Source organism: Carlito syrichta, unplaced genomic scaffold (genome assembly GCF_000164805.1).
Source record: "Carlito syrichta isolate Samal-C Ts95f unplaced genomic scaffold, Tarsius_syrichta-2.0.1 Scaffold91562, whole genome shotgun sequence".
In the NCBI taxonomy this organism is placed as follows: Eukaryota; Metazoa; Chordata; class Mammalia; order Primates; family Tarsiidae; genus Carlito; species Carlito syrichta.
This window is the reverse complement of record NW_007035658.1, coordinates 283844-300399: the sequence shown is the minus strand read 5'-3', so window position 1 is coordinate 300399 and position 16556 is coordinate 283844. Positions and strand designations below refer to the sequence as shown.

Sequence of the window (16556 nt, the reverse complement as noted above, 5' to 3'; positions counted from 1 at the left end):
TCAGCCTGTAATTCCAGCACTTTGGAAGACTGAGGCAAGTGGATTGCCTGAGCCCGTGGGTTTGAGACCTGCCTGGGCAACTTGGCAAGACTTTGTCTCTACAATAAATCAAAAATTAGCCAGGCATGGTAGTGCACACCTGTAGTTCCAGCTTCTTGGAAGGCTGAGGTGGAATGATTGTCGGAGCCCAGCAGGTCGAGGTTGTGGTGGCCGGGAGCATGCCACTGCACTCCAGTCTGGGCAACAGAATGAGACTTCAACTCAAAAAAACAAACATTTTCAAATCACTTAACTTTTCAACTAGCTGGCTACTTTTATCCATACTTTTTCCTTACTTAACTGTGAGTTTCTCAAGAGTAAGCTACAACTCCTACTCACATCTTGGCCAGGGCCTGACATACAATGGTCAATAAGAATTGTTGAGTGAATATAGACAGATACAACAATTCTAGATAAGAGCTACAAATATAACAGAGCCTCTCCATGGTAGATTAGAACATTTTAAAGAATATTTTTAACACTGCAGCTCAATCATTCCTTTATCTTCACTCCCCACTCCCCTATTTTCCCAATTGATTTGTTTGGTTCCAATGAAAAGTATGGAGCCAGGCTCGGTGGCCCAGCCTGTAATCCCATGCCTTGGGAGGCTGAGGTGAGTGGATTGCCTGAGTCCGCGGGTTCGAGACCCGCCTGGGCAACTTGGTGAGACTTCATCTCTACAATAAATCAAAAAATTAGCCAGGTATGTAGCGTGCGCCTGTAATTCCAGCTACTTGGAAGGCTGAGGCAGAAGGATTGCCGGAACCCAGCAGGTCAAGGCTGTGGTGGCCAGGAGCAGCCACTGCACTCTAGTCTGGGCAACAGAGTGAGACTCCAACTCAAAAAACAAAAACAAAACAAAAACAAATGAAAAGTATGAACATTTATTTACTAGGTTCTCCACTTCCCCTCATCCTACACTTAGTGAAAAAATAAAATAAAATCTGTGGAAAAGCTGCCATTTAAAAATATGCAAACATGTGCACATACATACACACACACACATACACACACAAGTCAAAAAGCTGTAAATGTCTATTCCTTTGCCACTATAAAGAATATACAGCTGGGCACGGTGGCTCACACCAGTAATCCCAGCACTTTGGGAGGTGGACATGAACGGATTGCCTGAGCCGGGGGTTCAAGACCAGCCTGGGCAACTTGGCGAGACCTCGTCTCTACAATAAATAAAAAAATTAGCCAGTCATGATGGCGTGTACCTGTAATTCCAGCTACTTGGAAGGCTGCAGAGATTATCTAAACCCAGCAAGTCAAGGCTGCAGTGGCTGTAAATGTGCCACTATATTCCGGCCTGGGCAACAGTGTGAGACTCCTACTCAAATAAACTTAATAAATAAATAAATATTAAAGTATATACAGCCAGTATACTATAATTAGAGAATGGTTGTTTGCATGAATAATAATAAAGGATTATGACTACTGTTGAATGTGCCTATTTACTGTGCCCTGTGTCAAGTGCCTCATTTTCTCACTTGAATCACAAAATACTGCTGAGAAATTATTATTAACTTCATAATGACATACGGCAGTAGGGGAATTAGCTAGTTCATTCACCAGGCATTTATTAAGTGTTGTGGCTGGGTGCGGTGGCTCACACCTGTAATCCTAGCACTTAGGGAGGCAGAGGTGAGAGGACTGCCTGAATCCTCATGTTCAAAACCAGACTGGGAAACTTGATGAGACTTCGTCTTTACAATAAATCAAAAAAATTAGCTGAGTGTGGTGATGTACACCTATAATTTCAGCTACTTGGAAGGTAGAGGTGGAAGGATCACCTGGGCCCAGCAGGTTGAGGCTGTGGTGGCCGTGAGCAGTGTGCTACTGTACTCCAGCCTAGGTGACAAAGTAAGACTCCCACTCAAAAAAAAAAGTGTTTGTTATGTGTCAAGCACAGATCTAGGCATTGAAGGAGTATGTGTGAAAATATTCACAGTCATGCCCTATCAGAGTCAGGTGGTCAAAGTGGAACTCAAACCCAAATCTGACACCAAAGTCAGTATTTCAAACACCATGTCACACTGCAAGCATCTAGTGCAATGAGATTTTTCATTATATACAGTTCATTTGTCATAAACAGTACAATGGGCCAGGCATGGTGGGTCAGCCTATAATCTCAGCACTTTAAGAGGTGAGAGGATTGCCTGAAACCAGGGGTTCAAGACAAGCCTGGGCAACTTGGTGAGACCTCATCTCTACAATAAATCACAAAAATTAGCCAGGCATGGTGGCATGCACCTGTAGTTCCAGCTACTTGGAAGGCTGAGGCAGAAGGATCGCCTGAGCCCTGTAGGTCAAGGCTGCAGTGGCCATGAGCAAGCCACTGCAAGCCTAGGTGACAAGAGTGAGACTTCAATTTAAAAAAAAAATAGTACAATGACACAACAACCCATTAGTACTGTAAGTTTTACTACAGTATGATAAACAGGATCCTGATCCAAAACATTTCCTTTAAATGGCAATTTTACAGAAGATGACCATTATTTCCTTCCTATCTCTAAAATACTTCATATAGAGAGAGCAGGTTTACACATGATCCCTTCTCATACAGCTGACTGATCACTAACTACAATACCTGCAGTACAGTTAGTGACAAAATATAGGGAAAAAAGTCCATAAATATACAACACCTTCTCAAGTCCCTGTGCTTCTTTTTATTCAATTTTTCCTCCATTAAGATTCTTACTAATATGCCAAATCCCCCTTACATGAGCTAAACTTAAGTGGGTTCTGTTCCTTGCAACAAAACCATTCATGACCAAAACAGTATTCATTGAAATAGTTTATTCTCTTATATAATAACTGATTTTATATTTATTATAAAAATGTTATTTAGGTCAGGCTCAGTGGCTCAGCCTGTGATCCCAGTGCTTTGGGAGGCCAAGGTCAGTAAATTGCCTGAGTCTATGGGTTCGAGACCTGCCCGGGCAACTTGGCAAGATCTCATCTCTACAATAAATCAAAAATTAGCCAGGCGTGGTAGCACGTGCCTGTAGTTCCAGCTACTTGGAAGGCTGAGGCGGAAGGATTACCGGAGCCCAGCAGGTCAAGGCTGCGGTGGCCGGGAGTGTGCCACTGCACTCCAGTCTGGACGATGGAGTGAGACTCCCAACTCAAAAAAAAAAAAAATGTTATTCAAAACTAGCTTTAACCTGGACTCGGTGGCTCAGCCTGTAATCTCCCGCCTTTGGGGGCTGAGGTGAGTGGACTGCCTGAGCCCGCGGGTTCGAGACCCGCCTGGGGAACTTGGTGAGACCTCATCTCTACTATAAATCAAAAATTAGCCGGGCGTGGTAGCGCACGCCTGTAGTTCTGGCTACTTGGAAGGCTGAGGTGGAAGGATCGCCGGAACCCAGCAGGTCGAGGCTGCAGTGGCCGCTCCCAGAGTGGCTGCACTCCAGTCTGGGCAACAGAGTGAGACTCCAACTCAAAAAAAACAACAACAAAAAACTAGCTTTAATGTGACTTTTGGTTTCCTAAAACACTTGATTAATCTTTTCCTAAATTTACATGCAAAATCCTTTCCTATCCTGCTCCAAGGAATGAGTGCAAATAGTGAGACAACTGAGCTTTTAAAATAATTAGACAACAGTCATAGGATTCAGGTAACAGCCTCAAATGCATACCATATCAGACAGAACTTCACTTCTTAGTTCTTTGTATATTAGTCAATATAATGTTTCTAAAGGCTGGGTGGTGGCAGCGGGGTTCATGGTTGAATAATTCGGAAAACACTGAGTATTATAAGACATATACATCTTTTTTTTAACTCTAGGGCTTCTCAGTCTTCCATGTGTTAATGGGCATCAAGTTACTAAGGGATATAGTATGCAGCTTTTCCCCCATACTCAAGTCACCTTAGAACCTTTTCTCCTCTACAATGTATTTGGAGAAACCAAAGTTACACTGGCTTGGGAAACTAGAGGAGGGCAAGCTTCAACATAAACTATTCATAGTCCTAGTTAAAAATAAGTGTCAGGCTGGGCTTGGTGGCTCAGCCTATAATCCCAACACTTTGGGAGGCCGAGGCAAGTGGATTGCCTGAGTCTGCAGGTTCGAGACCAACCCCGGCACATTGGCGAGACCTCGTCTCTACAATACATCAAAAATTAGCCACGCGTGGTAGCATGCAGTTATAGTTCCGGCTACTTGGAAGCCTGAGGCAGAAGGAGCACCAGAGCCCAGCAGGTGGATGCTGGGGTGGCCATGAGTGTGCCACTGCACTCCAGCCTAGGTGACAGAGTGAGACTCCAACTCAAAAAAAGAAGTATCAGCATTATCCCTTCCAACTAACCCAGTCTGTTACTTTTCTAATGCATATTGCTCACTTAAAGCAGGCGCTTCCTTGCTTAAAAATCTATAATCGGATTTCCCTAAGGCAGGAGATAACTCCAGTCCTTGATTTGATTTCATTATGATCATGGAAAAGTGTGAAGAGATGAAAATACGTTTTAAACCAGAGTAGAAAAAATGCCAAGAAGATTTAAAATGGTAAAATCATAATATCACAGGATGGGGCTGCTACTCCATGAAAGTCTGAAATCACATCTTTAAGTAGCATCAGCCTATGATCTTACATCTTTTCCCTATCTCCCTTCAATCTGAAAGTAGTCATAAGAATTCTGACTTCCTGATAATTTATATAAACTCAACTGTCTTCACTTAAATTACAAATGATAGAGCTGCTATTCCCAAGATCAGATGAATCTTCTTTCCAGCTCCTAGAACTGTCATGTTCCATTCCACCTCTGTGTCTTTGTACATGTTGCTCTCCTACTAAAATATCTCTTTCCGTCGGGCTCGGTGGCTCAGCCTGTAACCCCGCACCTTTGAGAGGCTGAGGTGAGTGGATTCCCTGAGCCCGCGGGTTCAAGATCCACCTGGGCAGCAAGACCTCATCTCTACAATAAATCAAAAAATCAGCTAGGCGTGGTAGTGCATGCCTGTAATTCCAGTTACTTGGAAGGATCGCCGGAGCCCAGCAGGTCGAGGCTGCGGTGGCCAGGAGCAGCGACAGAGTGAGACTCCTACTAAAAAAAAAATCTCTTTCCCATTCTCTCAAACCATCTTACTTATAGATATCTTTTAAGTTCACTGCTTCCACTTAGATTTCCCTGGCTAGCCTAGTCTGTCATCTCCCTAGCTCTCTGAATTTCCAATGACAATCAAGAACATCTTTGGGTTTTTTTTGGTTGGAGTCTCACTCCGTCGCCCAGGCTGAAGTGCAGTAGCATGCTCACAGCCACCACAGCCTCAACCTGCTGGGCTCAAGTGATCCTTCCACCTCAGCCTTCCAAATAGCTGAACTACAGGCACGTACCACCATGTCCAGCTAATTTGTTAATTTATTGTAGAGATGAGGTCTCGCCAAGTTGCCCTGGCTGATCTCCAACCTGTGGGCTCAGGCAATCCTCTCACCTAGGCCACCCAAAGTGCTGGGATTATAGGCGTGAGCTACCACACCAGGCCTCAAGAACATTTTAAAAGCACAGAGAATAAATTCCTCGGTATTTGAGCTAGCAGCACTACTTTTTTTTTTGTTAGAGTCCCTCTCTGTTGCCCAAGCAGGAGTGCAGTGACATGCTCATGGCCACTGCAGCCTCGACCTACTGGGCTTTCAAGACCTACTCAGCCTTTCAAGTAGCTGGAACCATAGGTGCACACCACCACACTCGGCTAATTTTTTGATTTACTGTAGAGATGAGGTCTCACCATGTTGCCTAGTCTGGTCTCAAAACCCCTGGGCTCAGGCAATTCCCTTACTTCAGACTCTCAAAGTACTAGGATTACAGGTGTGAGACACCATGGCCAGCCTAAAGCAGCACTACTTTGAAAGCAAATGACAAAGGCAAGAAAAGGCAAAAAGTGAGACAAATTATGACCACTTTCCCTAAAGCATAGGTATATTCTTTTAGTTCTTTAAATTAAAAAAAAAAAACACATTTTTTTTTCTTTGAGCAACATCCCCACCTTGTGGACATCTGGGACACCGTTAATACAATTTCTGCTGTGCTGCATTTTGCACAAGCATAGGCACAGACAGAATGCAGGTACATATAATAAATGCTATATCCTTAGCTAATGGTTTTAAAATCTCAGAAAGTAGTATAACTTCATAACCTTTGGCTTTTAAGGTATTTTCTCTACAACTGGTTGCTAACTGAATTTCTCTATATCATCTACTTTTAAGTTTCCTCAAATTCTGGGTAGAAGTTTCTAATATAGTTACTGCAATGAGACCACGGTTTAGGAAAGAAGCATAAGACATTGTTAAAAGCTTTGACCCATCTATTAGTAATATATGTCTCTTTAAAAATAGTCGTCAAGCCTCAGACTCTCCCTCTTCCATTTATTACCTTTTTTGAGCTGTACACAATGTGGCACAATATGCATTTTCGTTCGCGTACCATAGTGACCAGATCTGAAGCACTCAACTGCACACCTGAAAATGAGGAAGTAACATTTAGTAAACGTTTTTTCCCAAATAGCTTTTTAAGCTCTTATTAGCACAGCCAAATTTACAAGTCTTGTATCATTCTCACCACCACCCTGTTCCTCCCCATCTCTGTAATTGGAAATGCCAACTTTCCTAATGCCTAGGGTAATTGGAAATGCCAACTTTCCTAATGCCTGGGTTTGGGAGTCATCCTTGATTCCTCTTTCTCACTCAATATTCACTTTCATCAATAAATCTTGTCAATCCTATTCTGAAATATATCCAAACGCCAACCACTTCTTACCACATAGCGCATCTATAATCTCTCATATGGCATTACCTTACTGATCTGACTTGCTAATAGTTTTCTTGTCCTCTTATAGTCCATTCTGAAAACAGCAGCCAAGATTCTCAGAACGGCATTATTTTAAAATTTAAGTTAGAACATAAACAGGTTGAATATCCTAAACCCCAAAATTTTAAATCTGAAATGCTCCAAGATCTGAAATTTTCTGAGTGCCAATATGACACTCAAAGGAAATGCTTATTGGAGCATTTCAAATTTTAGATTTTTAGACTTGAAATGCTTAGCTAGTAGGTATAATGCAAATATTCCCAAATCTGAAATTTGCAATACTTTTGGTCCCAGGCATTAAGATATACTAAATCTGTACACAATTTTTCTGCTCAGAATCTTCCAATGGCTTCCATCTCACAGAAATCCAGTCCTTGCCATGGCTACAAGATCTGTTTCTTACTTCTTCTCTGACTTGTATAATACTACTCTCCTTCTATCATTCCATCCAGTCACATTGCCTTCCTTGCCATTCCTTGATCATACCATGAATTCTTCCACTTTGGGGCTTGGAAATTTGCTGTTATCTCTACCTGGAATGCTCTTCCTTAAGATGTCCTTATGGTTCTCATGGTTCACTCTCTCATTTCCACCAGGAATCTAAAATGTTGCCTTGAGCCAGGCTCGGTGGCTCAGCCTGTAATCCTGTGCCTTTGGGAGGCTGAGGTGAGTGGATTGCCTGAGCCCACGGGTTCGAGACCCGCCTGGGCAACTTGGAGAGACCTCATCTCTACAATAAATCAAAAATCAGCCGGGCGTGGTAGCGCACGCCTGTAATTCCGGTTACTCGGAAGGATGAGGCAGAAGGATCGCTGGAGCCCAGCAGGTCAAGGCTGCAGTGGCCGGGAGTGGCTACTGCACTCCAGTCTGGGCGACAGAGTGAGACTCCAACTCAAAAAAAAAAAGTAAAAAATAAAAAAAATAAAATGTTGTCTTGTAAAGGAGGTCTTGCCTGGCCTTGCATATAAAACTGTTCTTTCTAATACACACTCCCCCCCACCCCACATCCAGTCCCTCCATTCTCCCATTAACCTGCTTAATGTTTTTTTTGATTTGAGTTGGAGTCTCACTCTGTCACCCAGGTTGGAGTGAAGTGGCATGCTCACGGCCACTGCAGCCTCGACTGCTGGACAGGGATCCTTCCGCCTCAGTCTCCCAACTAGTTGGAATTACAGGAACGCGCCACCACACCAGGCTAATTTTTTGATTTATTGTAGAAATGAGTTCTCGCCAAGTTACCCGGGCTGGTCTTGAACCCTTGGACTCAAGCAATCTTCTCGCCTCCACCTCTCAAAGTGCTGGGAATACTGGTGTGAGACACCACATCTGGCTCTTAATGCTTTTTTTAATAGCACTGTGGTAGACCATGTTTCCACAGAAGCCCCCAACAATATCTCCTACTCCATGTGTTCTTTTATAATAGGATCTTGCCACGTGCAGTCAGTTTTCCTTCCATGTGAACTATTTTGGTCAATAAAATGTGGCAGAAGTGTCACTAAATAACTTTTGAGCTAGGTTTTCAAAAATCTGCACCTTCTGCCTCTGCCCACTTATCACATTGCCTCTTGGAATCTAGCCACCATGCCCAGAAGCTAAAGCTACAGGGAAAAGCCAAGTGGAAGAGAACTGACCAGTACCCAAACAACCAGGACCAACTGACAGCCATGAGTGAACCATCTTGGGGGTTCCAGGTTCAACAAGAGATCTCAAGTGATACCAACAGATGAACCCCAGATAAGACCTTTTCAGCCCACAGACTTTTGAGAAAAAATAAAATAGCTGCCAATCAATTTTAGAAAAGCTTATGATGAAACAGTTTGTGAAGAGATATCTGAAACAAGCACCTTTCACCACCTGACACAATATACATTTGTTATTCTCTATCTCCCTCAATTAAAATTTAGGTTCCTGACTGGGCGCGGTGGCTTACGCCTATAATCCTAGCACTTTGGGAGGCTGAGGTGAGAGGACTGCTCGAGCCCACGGGTGCAACACCAGCCTGGAAAACTTGGCAAGACTTCATCTCTACAGTAAATCAAAAAAATTAGCCGGACATGGTGGCATGTGCCTATAGTTCCAAATACGTGGAAGGCTGAGACAGAAGGATCGTCTGAGCCTAGCAGGTCGAGGCTGCAGTGGCCGGAAGCGTGCTACCGCCCTCCAGCCTGGGTGACAGAGTGAGACTCCAACTCAAAAAAAAAATTATAATAAATAAATAAATTTTAAAATAAATAAATAAAATTTAGGTTCCTTACATGGCTTGAGGCAGAAGAAAAAAAATTTCAGTTCCTTAAGAATAAGAACTTTTAGCCGGGTTTGGTGGCTCAGCCTGTAATCCCAGAACTTTGGGAGGCTGAGGTGAGTGAATTGCCTGAGCCTGCATCTCTACAACAAATCAAAAATTAGCCGGGCGTGGCAGCACACGCCTGTAGTTCCATCTACTTGGAATGCTGAGGTGGAAGGATCACCGGAGCCCAGCAGGTTGAGGCTGCGGTGGCCGGGAGTGTGCCACTGCACTCCAGTCTGGGCGATAGGGTGAGACTCCAACTCAAAAACAAACAAACAAAAAAAAATAAGAACTTTCAACAAGGGTACCTGCATAACCAACGTTTGTATACCTAACCCTGAATTGTACCCAACATCTTTATAATAATTAAAAAAAAAAAGAATAAGGACTTAAGCCCAATGCGATGGTTCACACCTATAATCCCAGCACTTTGGGAGGCCAAGGTTAGAGGATTTGCCTGAGCCCACGGGTTCAAGACCAGCCTGGGCAACTTGACAAGACCTCATCTCTACAATAAATAAAAAAAATTAGCTGGGTGTGGTGGCCCATGCCTGTAGTTCCAGCTACTTAGAAGACTGAGGCTGAAGGATCGCCTGAACCCAGTGGGTCGAGGCTGCAGTGGCCATGAACATGCCACTGCATTCCAGCCTGGGCAATAGAGCAAGACTCCAACTCAAAAAAAAAAAATGCACACAAAGAACAAGGACTTTGTATATTTTCTTCATAGTATATTTCTGGCATTTAGAACAGTGTCTGGCATAAGCAATCCAAACTATTTGTTGAACTATTCCAAATGTAACTATGTATCTTAAGTTAGTAAATGTGAACTGAAGCTGTGTAAAAACTGGGCTTTGGGCCGGGCTCGGTGGCTCAACCTGCAACCCCAGCACTTTGGGAGGCCAAGGTGAGTGGACTGCCTGAGCCAGCGAGTCCGAGACCCGCCCGGGCAACTTGGCGAGACCTCATCTCTACAATTGATAAAAAATTAGTTGGGCGTGGTAGTGCACGCCTGTAGTTCCAGCTACTCGGAAGGCTGAGGCGGAAGGATCGCTGGAGCCCAGCAGGTCGAGGCTGCGGTAGCCGGAAGCATGCCACTGCACTCCAGTCTGGGCGACAGAGTGAGACTCCAACTCAAACAAACAAAAAAACTGGGCTTTGGAATAAGACCGAAAGGTTTTCTATTTTACAGTCCTCTAGCACTAGCATACTTTCCTCTTGAGTTCTTGCTAGAGATGCTATACATGAAAATTTAAATCCACTTCCCAAGCAGCACTGTTTTTCCCTCTACACGGTAACATGAGGCTCAAATAGATGTATCTGCTTCCTCACTTTCCTCATGAATATGGGGTTCATTCCTTAGATCTTAAAACTGACATGATGATGTTATAAGCTACCCTAGCTTAATCTATAACTCCTAGATGATATGGCAGAAGGACCAATGAAAGAGGCCTTAAGGTTTGCCACTCTCCTGATCACTTAGCAGTTTTCTTACTGCCGCAACCCACTTCATAACACTACTGAATGGCTAAATAATTTTATTCAATAAATAATGTCCAAAACACCAAAATAGATTATAGGGTAAAAATTTGGACATTTGAGAAAGGTGAATGCCAATTAGCTACAAGAAGTTTACCTTTACAGATAGGTACAGTATTAATTACACTTTCAATATTACCATCAATTTTCTAAATCTCAAAATTAACATAAATCACTTCGTTGTTAAGTGTTATAGTATATTTATTATTTTAATTTCCTTACACCTTAACAGTTACTTCAACTTTAATTACTACCTACATGTATTATTTTGTGATTTCATTCAACAAACACTTATTAAACATCAAGCACTATTATTTTTATTTCATTTATTTAGAGATAGGATCTTGCTTTGTTGCCCAGGCTTGGGTGCAGTTATGTAATCACAGCTCACTACAGCCGTGAACTTCTGGGCTCAAGCAATCCTCCTGCTTCAGCCTCCCAAATAGCTGAGATCACAAGCACAAGCCACCGCATATCGCTAACACTCAGCACTCACTATTCTAATGGTTGGGGAAACTGATAAAGAAGATATGTCCAGAAATATTTCAAATTCTGCTTCAGAGTATTAACCATCAAAGCAAAGCAGGAGCAAAAGCTTAGAAGTAATAAAGTCAATGAAAAAGTATGATTTTCTGGCACAAACAACAGCAGTTACTATGGATTTTATATATTTACTCAGTTGAGAATTAAGCACCAAAATATAAGCTGTGTTTCCATTTAACAAAGTCAAAAACATTAACCTCTAGTAAATGGAAAAAGAAAGTCACAGGCTGGGCACAGTGGCTCATGTTTGCAATCCCAGCAATTTGGGAGGATGAGACAGGAAGATCACTTGTACCAAGGAGTTTGAGACCAGCCCGAGCAATATAGTAAGACCTCATCTCCAAAAAAATTAAAAAGAAAAGAAATTAGCTGATAGTGGTGGCAAAGACATGTAGCCCCAGCTACTTGGGAGGCTAAAGCAGAAGGATCACCTGAACCCAGAAATTCAAGGCTGCAGTAAGCTATGATCTTGTCACTGCATCCCAGCCTGGGTGACAGAGTGAGATCTTGACTCAAATGAATAAATAAATAAAGTCATACAGTATAATAAAAATATTCTATATTCATCTTTTAACCAAAGACTTCCTTTTTTTTGTTTTTTCCATTCACAAGCTCTATGTTTCTAATCTGCATGTATTAAGAACATTCATTTTTACTTTCCCTTTTTTTTTTTTAAGTTGAAGTCTCACCTGTCACCCAGGCTGGAATGCAGTGGCACACTCACAGCCTCGACCTGCTGGGTTCAGGCAATCTTCCTGCCTCAGCCTTCCAAGTAGATGGAACTACAGGCGCCCACTACCATGCCCGGCTAACTTTTTAAAATTTATTGTAGAGATGAGGTCTCACCAAGTTGCCCAGGTTGGTCCCGAACCCCTGGGCTGAGGTAATCCTCTCGCCTCAGCCTCCCAAAATGCTGTGCCCGGCCTTTTCATTTTCTTAAAAAAAAAAAAAGGTGGCTCATGCCTGTAATCCCAGCACTTTGGGAGGCTGTGGCAAGTGGATTGCTTAAACCCTGGAGTTCAAGACCAGCTGAGGCAAAATAGCAAGACTTCATTTCTACAAAAAAATTTAAAAATTAGCCAGGCATGGTATCATGTGCCTGTAGCCTGCTGAGGTAGAAGGATCGCCTGAGCCCAGGAGGTCAAGGCTGCCATGAGCTGTGATGGTGGCAGAGTAAGACCCCAACTCAGAAAAAAGAAAAAAAAACCTAGCAGGGTACGGTGGCTCATGCCTGTAAGCCCAGCACTTTCGGAGGCAGAGGCGATAGCACTGCCTAAGCTCAGGGGTTCAAGACACCCTGAACAGGGCAAGACCTCATCTTCACAATAAATTATAAAAGTACCTGGGTATGGTGGTACATGCCTGGGGTTCTAGCTACTTGTAAGGCCAAGGTGGAAAGATCACCTGAGCCCAGCAAGTCAAGGCTGTGGTGGTCATGAGCGTGCCACTGCACTCTAGTCTGGGTGACAGAGTGAAACTCCAACTCAAAACAAACAAACAAACAAACAAACAAAAGTACAACTGGTGAAAAGGAAGGAAGACCTTCCCAACACTTCGGGAGGCTGAAGCAAGTGAACTGCCTGAGCCTGCGGGTTCAGGACCCACCAGGGCAACTTGGCGGACCTCGCCTCTACAACAAATCAAAAAAAATTAGCCAGGCGTGATAGTGTGCGCCTGTAGTTCCAGCTACTTGGAAGGCTGAGGCAGAAGGATCGCAGGAGCCCAGCAGGTCAAGGCTGCAGTGGTCGTGAGCATGCCACTGCCCTCCAGAGTGAGATTCCAACTCAAAAAAAAAAAAGGAAGACCTACTATTTAAATACTGCATTGATATGATTCCAGCCAAAGATAAAGTCACTTGTGTTATCTTTAAGTTCAGTAAATAGGGCCGGACACGGTGGTTCAAGCCAGTAATCCCAGCACTTTAGGAGGCTGAGAAGAGAGGACTGCCTAAGCCCAGGGGTTCGAGACCAGTCTGGGCAGCTTGGTGAAACCTTGTCTCCACAATAAATCAAAAAAGTTAGCCAGGCATGGTGGCGCACTTCTATAGTACCAGCTACTTGGAAGGTTGATGCAACAGGATGGCCTAAGCCCAGCAGGTCAAGGCTGCGGTGGCCATGAGCATGCCACTCTACTCCAGCCTGGGCGACAGAGTGAAACTTCAACTCAAATTAAAAAATTAAAAAAAGGGCCCGACTCGGTGGCTCAGTCTGTAACCCTAGCACTTTGGGAGGCCTAGGCAAGTGGATTGCCTGAGCCCATGAGTTCGAGACTAGCCCTGGCAACTTGGCAAGACCTCGTCTCTACAATAAATCAAAAATTAGCCCGGTGTCGTAGCATGCCTCTGTAGTTCCAGCTACTTGGAAGGCTGAGGTGAAAGGATAACTGGAACACAGAAGGTTGGCGCTGAGGTGGCCATGAGCGTGTGTACCACTGCACTCCAGCCTGGGCGACAGAGTGAGACTCCGACTCAAAAAAATAATAAATAATAAACAGAAATAATAAATTCAGTAAATATATAAATTCCATTAAGCTTTCTGACATACTAAAATTAGCTCATAGCATTCTAGATGGAAACTATTGCTCTTTTTAAAGGCTTTGGCAAAGATTAGAAGCCAAGGAAATACAAACCATCCAAGGTAACTGAGAAGAAATAAAAGTACAGTATGCATTTCAAAATTATTCACAATTTCCCCCAGACCAATTAAATACATACACTATGAAATGTTTCAACTTGTCCCCAAATAACTGAGAAGTATCTGTGATTATTTGTAAAACCTAATATCCTAAAAACCCTGCAAAAAGCACTTTTTGTCAACATCCTAATTACTATTCTGTCAATACCATCCTCCCTAGGCAAAACAATACCATGTCTGATTCTTTTCTTTCAGACTCTCATACTTAGTCACCAAGGCACCCACCACCAGTCAAGGAAATGGATAGGGCAGATTACAGTCTTACTCTTTAACGCACAATTATACCTAGTGTTAGGTTCCAATTCCTTATTCAATTCTGGAACTTGGCAAGCATTAAGCCCTAGAGGAAAAATAATCCAGAAAGTAACTGGGATAACACAGGTCCTAATAAGGGAATAAAAATACTAGCAAAAGTTATCATAAGGCTGGGCACTATGGCTCATGCCTGTAATCCCAGCACTTTGGGAGGCTGAAGTGAGAAGATTGCCAGAGCCCACGGGTTCAAGACCAGACTAGATAATTTCCCTCACTGTTCACTGCTGTCCTAAAATCCTGTGCCTTCCTTATAGCACTTATCACAAATGTGACTATTTCTGAGGTAGGCAGTAAAGCAACAAAATTATATCCGACCCCATACCCTATTTTTTCCCCTAAAATATTTTATTATGGAAAGTTTTACTCATACATGAAAATAGTATTATTGTAACATTCCCCAGTATACCCGTCAGTCAACTTACCCGATTATCACTATACAATTTTTTTATTCAAAGGTATTTTACACCCCTTTTTGGTAAATATTTTATAATGACCTACTTGTCCTTTCTGAAATAAAAGTTAGAGCTACTGTAATTCACCTACACATGTAAATTTTAAAAATCAATATAATGTATTAGCCGGGGTCGGTGGCTCAGTCTGTAATCACAGCACTTTGGGAGGCTGAGGTGAAAGGATTGCCTGAGCCCGCAGGTTCGAGACCAGCCTGGGCAACTTGGTGAGACCTCATCCCTACAATAAAAAAACAAAAAACAAAAAACTAGCCAGGCGTGGTAGCACGCGCCTGTAATTTCGGCTACTTGGAAGGCTGAGGCAGAAGGATCGCTGGAGCCCAGCAGTCGAGGCTGCGGTGGCCGGGAGTGGCCACTGCACTCCAGTCTGGGTGATAGAGTGAGACTCCAACTCAAAAACTAAAAAATAAAAATAAAATAAAATAGTAACAATAATAATAATGTGCTAATACAATTAAAAGAAAAATTAAAGAAAAGTGATTTATCAAGAAATATGTAATTTAGTATATAAATGCTTAGCTATGCCTCTACTAGGAGACATAAAACTATGAATGTGACAACTAAAAGAACAAATTAATATACATTATGTTATACTGCTGATAAAAATACCATGTATAGCATTGCGACCTGTGATGATTTTCCAAATAGTGACTAACTCTTGATAATCTTTCCAAATGAAAACAAGCATATTCCTTTGACTCACATGATAACTATGCTTCATGCAAAAAATACTGTGTGTTATACATAAAACAAACTTAGTTTTAGGCTCAGATAATTAGAAACAGATTTTTCAGGCTGGGTGTGGTGGCTCACGTCTATAATCCCAGCACTTTGGGACGCTGAGGTGAGAGAACTGCCTGAGCCCATGGGTTTGAGACCAGCCTGGGCAACTTGGTGAGACCTCGTCTCTACAATACATCAAAAAATTAGCCAGGCATGGTGGCGTGTGCCTGTAGTTCCAGCTACTTGGAAGGCTGAGACGGAAGAATCACCTGAGCCCAGCAGATCAAGGTTGTGGTGGTTGTGAGCATGTCACTGCACTCTAGTCTGGGCAACAAAGTGAGATTCCAACTCAAAAAGAAAAGAAACAGATTTTTCAACTGCACGCACATCTTCTGGAACATGAGAAAGTGATACAGGATTTATTTTTTGTTTTTGAGTTGGAATCTCACTCTGTCATCCAGCCTGGAGTGCAGTGGCACACTCAGGGCTACCGCAGTCTCAACCTGCTGGACTCAGGGGATCCTTCTGCCTCAGCCTTCCAAGTAGCTGGAAGTACAGGCATGAACCACCACACCCAGCTAATTTTTTTATTTATTGTAGAGAGGTGGTCTCACCAAGTTGTCCAGTCTGGTGTAGCACCCCTGAGCTCAGGCAATCCACTCGCCTCTACCTCCCAAAGTGTTGAGATTACAGGCTTGAGCCACCATGCCCAGCTGTGATACAAGATTTAAATGTTCTCACCACAAAAAAATTATGTGAGGTAATACAAATATTAATTAGCTCAATCTATTCATTCCACAGTGTAGAGCAGGTGCTTCAGTAACACTGTTTAGTTCAATGTCATTTTGTTATAATGTTGATAAGGGAAAAAAACTAGATGCCCAGCTGGAGCCACTATCCATGTGAGTATACATTCTTCCCATGCCCGCATGGGCTTCATCCAGGACATTCTGGTTTCCTCCAGCATCCCAAAGATATGCTTATTAGGTGAACTAGCATGTCTAAACTGTCCTAGTCAGAGCAGGTATGGGTGAGTGTGTGAGCACACCCGGCAATGGAATGATGTCCTGTCCACGGTGGGTATCCAACTTGTACCCTGAGCTGCTGAGATAGGCTCTTGCCACCTGAAGCTCTTAAGTGG

At 43.0% G+C, this 16556-nt stretch overlaps 1 protein-coding gene across 3 annotated transcripts in view; it reads right to left on the bottom strand.

Annotated features, from left to right (window-relative positions):
* Positions 1–6499, bottom strand: part of ZNF106 (zinc finger protein 106) — a 58395-nt gene extending 51896 nt beyond the window's left edge. For 2 of the 3 annotated variants that reach the window (XM_008059343.2, XM_008059351.2), the window contains exon 1: positions 6414–6499. In XM_008059343.2, coding sequence (XP_008057534.1) covers positions 6414–6467 — 54 coding nt within the window. In that variant the 5' untranslated portion in view covers positions 6468–6499. The remainder of the gene's footprint in view (positions 1–6413) is intronic. The other variant, XM_021712970.1, reaches the window with a different exon arrangement.
* Between the last annotated feature and the right edge of the window lie 10057 nt (positions 6500–16556).